The sequence below is a fragment of the Triticum dicoccoides genome, chromosome 6A (genome assembly GCF_002162155.2).
Source record: "Triticum dicoccoides isolate Atlit2015 ecotype Zavitan chromosome 6A, WEW_v2.0, whole genome shotgun sequence".
Lineage (NCBI taxonomy): Eukaryota > Viridiplantae > Streptophyta > Magnoliopsida > Poales > Poaceae > Triticum > Triticum dicoccoides.
Window position 1 is genome coordinate 462,613,639 of NC_041390.1, and position 4,149 is coordinate 462,617,787.

The 4,149-nt window shown below is 56.0% G+C and overlaps 1 protein-coding gene across 3 annotated transcripts; it reads right to left on the minus strand.

Annotated features, from left to right (window-relative positions):
• Nucleotides 1-159: 159 nt before the first annotated feature.
• Nucleotides 160-3,796, minus strand: LOC119317288 (trihelix transcription factor GTL1-like). 3 transcript variants are annotated; one of them, XM_037591716.1, is made up of 4 exons: nucleotides 3,530-3,796; nucleotides 2,737-3,259; nucleotides 839-2,081; nucleotides 160-760 (listed from the first exon to the last, which is right to left on the minus strand). In XM_037591716.1, the coding sequence occupies exons 2-4, from the start codon at nucleotides 3,216-3,218 to the stop codon at nucleotides 485-487; spliced, it is 2,001 nt and encodes a 666-aa protein (XP_037447613.1). In that variant the 5' UTR covers nucleotides 3,219-3,259; nucleotides 3,530-3,796; the 3' UTR covers nucleotides 160-484. The 3 variants fall into 3 exon arrangements, with proteins under 3 accessions (XP_037447613.1, XP_037447611.1, XP_037447610.1); XM_037591714.1 differs by having other exon boundaries at nucleotides 160-763; nucleotides 3,343-3,790; XM_037591713.1 differs by having other exon boundaries at nucleotides 160-763; nucleotides 3,530-3,789.
• Nucleotides 3,797-4,149: the final 353 nt, after the last annotated feature.

The following is a 4,149-nucleotide window of genomic DNA, read 5'->3' on the forward strand; positions in this document are numbered from 1 at the left end:
ATAGGTATTACCTCCGTCCCAAAAAATTTATCTTAGATTTGTCTAGATAGTGACATATCTAACACTAAAATGTGTCTAGATACATATATATCTAGACAAATGTAAGACAAACTTTTTGGAATGGAGTAGAATATAACCTACTTCAATTTCAAAATAGAATAAAATAGGCGAAACAGAGGCTCTGGTTTTCAGAATGCTATATCAATGTACATAAATTGTAAAATTTAGGCTATAATAAGCCTCCTATAAAAAAGACTTGCTGTTTGGGATTTCTATTGCTCTAGCACCTCCCCTGTTTTCCAGTCTAGTTATGAAATCACAGAGGGGAGCCACTTATTTCGGTTTGGTTTTCTTTTTGTCTTTTGACCACTGAGGTTGCTATTACAGAAACAAATCAACAAATGGTATAGGATGGTGCCAAGGGCTGCCGGTGCTCATGAACCGAAGAGGAAGCTGGTGCCTGGTTTTCTTTCGGCACGGGGGTCTACTGAACGGCAAGGAAGGTCCTGCCTGTCGGGGCCGAACTCGTCACCACCGTTGCAGCTGTCGCTGGGGCAGCAGGAGCGCTACTGCTTCCGCCCTCTTTGTGCTTCTGGAACTCTATGGTGTACTTCATCTTGTCATCCTCGTCGCCGTCGTCGTCGTCGCCGTCATCGGTGTAGTTGCCTTCGATGTCGTCGCTGTCCGTCTCGTCCGTCGCCGTCACCTCCGTCTGCTGGGACTGAATGTTTGACTCCATTGCCATCACGTTGTCTTCAGACTTCTGTCCGAGGCCAATTGCGATTAAGTTGCAAGCAATCGACGGCATGGAGAGAGATTCGGAAGTTTGAGTCATTACCTTGGTTGTAGCGATGGCATCAAGCACGGTACTGGCCGCGGCCACCTCGCCGTCGCCGGGCGGGGCATCTGAGCTTCCCCCTCCAACGGTGTGCCTCCTGTCAAAGTCGTTGCTGATCTTACCCTCGAGCTCGCGCCAGGGGTTATGCTGCTCGGAGGCGGAGGCGTTGACCGCGGCCACAGCGTTCCCGGAGGCAGTGCTAGAGCAGCCGCCGGCGGCGTTGCTCACGGCAGATTGCTTCTTGCGGTAGATAGCGTCGAGCTGGTGGAAGTAGGGGCACGTCTTGGAGTCCTCGGGGCGCCTCTTGTTGCTCTCCTTCACCTTCTTGAAGTACTTGTTGATGTTCTCCCACTTCTCCTTGCACCGCTTGGAGCTCCGGTTGTAGCCGATCCTCCGCATGCCGGCGGAGATGTCCTCCCACAGCGGCCCTTTGGCCCCCATGTCCTGGCAGTGCTCGTCCTTCTCCATCCGCAGCTGGATCAGCGCATGGACCTCCTCCTTGGGCCACCGTGACATGCCCGCGCTGCTCTCCCCTCCTCCTCGCCGGCCGCCCTCCTCCGGCGCGGCGACCACCAGCTGGAGCGAGGAGGCCGGCGCGTCGGGATGAGGCGCTGTGTGGGCCGGCATTGGGGTGGGCAGCACGGAGCTCCCGCCGACGCGCTGGAGGAACGCGATCACAGCGGCGTCGCGGGCGGCCGCGGCGGCTCGCTCCCGGGCGTGCTGCTCCCTTTCGCGGCTTATGCGGGCCAGCTCCTGCCGGCGCCATGCCTCCTCCCGCGCGGTGCGGTCGGCCTCCCACTTCTCAAGCGTCTCCAGGAACAGCCGCTGCGTCGCGTCTTGCTTCTCCGTGATCTGCTTTATCATCCCCTCGAAGAGCGCCATCATGCTCTCGTTGCTCCTGCCGCCGCCGCCGCCCGCCTGGTCTTCCTCCTCGTCTGACTCGTCGTCCGACTCTGACTCCGAATTCGACGACAAGCTGAGGTCCGGCAGGCCGGCGCCAGGATAGGCAGGCGCCATTGCCAACGGCCGAGGATCTGGCAAGATTGGCGCGGCGGTCGCCATGCGCTGGTTCTGCTGCGGGGCCGCGGCGTGGAGCGCTTCGAGCTCCTTGAAGAAGCGGTAGTTCTTGCCGTCCTGGCGCCCGGCGCGGCCTTCCTTGGTGCGGCGGTAGTACTTGTCCACGTTCTCGAACTTCTCCTTGCACTTCTTGGCGCTCCTGCGGTAGCCCAGCTCCGCAAGCTTCCTGCAAAATCTTGTTGCTGTCAGAGGCCGTCTCTTGCTTTCACGTCTCAACCAAACTGGCACAGCAATGAAGATGGCATGAGTGGTAATCCATACTAGTATAAAATAAAATTGACACAACGCTATCACACAAGTACTAGGATGAGTCAAAACTCCTGACTTTCTTTATCTTTCTTTCTCTGAGAGAGACTGAAGACGGGAGGAATTGGAAAGAGGTGCGCGATGATGTCAAGATGATGGCACTGTCAGCGGGAGAGAGATGCAGATTAATTCATGAGAGCAGCATCGGGATGGGAGCAAAAGACTTCCTGTGCACCTTCTTTTCCCAGAGACCAGAGTGCATCAATGGCTAGAAAAGTAAGAGCAGAGAAAACAATGCAGCAGCCTGCGCTGCAGCGCCTGCCTGCGTGGCCTGCTCCGCACCCCCGTGGCAGTGGCGCACTGCTCCCGGGCGCCGAGGTTCTAGCCGAGACGACGAGCGCCGGCCCCCAGCGACACGGAAATCGAGGGGCGTCGCATTACGCCAAAACTGGATGGGGAATGGCAGGATAGCTCGCCATCATTCCGCGCAGGACAGGCCTGACGGACGGCGAATTCTCTGAAACCGTTAGCCGCATTGCGCAGGGGAGAGGAGATTTTTACAGTTTCGTTCTCACCTGGAGACCTCCTCCCAGACGGGGGCCTTGAGGGCGGCGTTCCGGAAGGCGCCGTCCATCTCCGACCGGATCCTGATGAGCGCCACCGTCTCCTCCCGCGGCCACCGGCTGCCGGACCCTCCCGCCCCCGCGTCGCCGCCGCTCCTGCCGCTTCCGCCGTCGACCGGCGTGTTCTCGTCGTCGTGGAAGCTGACGGCGCCGGCGGACGGCAATTGGTCGAAGTTCGTCCCCGCTGGCTGCGGCGGCGGCTGCATCGGCGACGGCGACGGCGTCGGAGACGGGATGCTGCTGACACGCGCGGCTGGCAATTGGTCGAAGCTCGTCCCCGCTGGCTGCGGCTGCGGCTGCATCGGCGACGGCGTCGGAGACGGGATGCTGCTGACAGGCACGGCCGCGGATGCCGGCTGCGGCAACAACGGGGCCATCCCCGTAAGCGGCGGCCCGTAGGGGTACCCGGCGCCACCCTGCTCGGGATGCTGCATGGCCGCCGCCACCGCCACCACACCACCTTCCTTCGAATTCCCTGCCCAAAACACAAAATTCAGTTTGATCTACCTTACCGGAGTGAGTGCAGGTGGCGGAAAGCTCCAGTACACTACCACCTACCACTAGTTTCTCCCTCTCCTCCTACACTACAAGTATAGATGTACCACCAACAAGTACTCTACGAGAGCAATTCAGGGACTAGATTGGAGAATTCTTGCTTGCACGCCCATCTCTCTCGGTGCAAGCTCCTCTCCCGTCTCTTTCTCGCACAGATACAATGAGTGTCGCAAGGAAGGACATGACTTACGGCTTCCGAGTTGTGACGGCGGAGACGGGGGAAGTTGGGAACAAGGGGCTGTACAGTGGGCGGCTAGGGGAGGAAGAAGAGAGACGGTGGTGAAAAAGATGGGGTCGTAGACAACTGGAAAGGGCAAAGAGAGTGGGAAGGCAGGCAGAGAAAGCCAAGAGCCCTACAAAAGAGAGGCTGTCTTCACTGATGTCTGAGAAAAAAGGAGAAGACGTGTGTGTTATATACCCGGCTGGACTCAGGTTTCGTAAATGTATCAAAGATATATTGAGCGACGATTTAATGGCAAAAGATATATCATATAGTAGAACAAAGTGAGTAAACAGAGAGAGATTTATATCTATCTCCCAACAGAAAGCATATCCATACAAAATGATTACATATTTATGTGTTGGTCATTACTCTCGCGTATTAGTATGTAGGCTGTTTCTTCCATGTTAATAAAGTTTCTGTGTTGTTCTCGCAACAAAAAAGGTTTTTGTTGTCACACCGAAGAAATGCTATTTTTATTTTTGTCCGTTACATTACTCTCGCATATTTGTCCTTAAATGTATGATGAAAATCGCTCCTTCGCGGCGAGAAGATACGACTAGATATATAATAACTTCAATATCATAAGT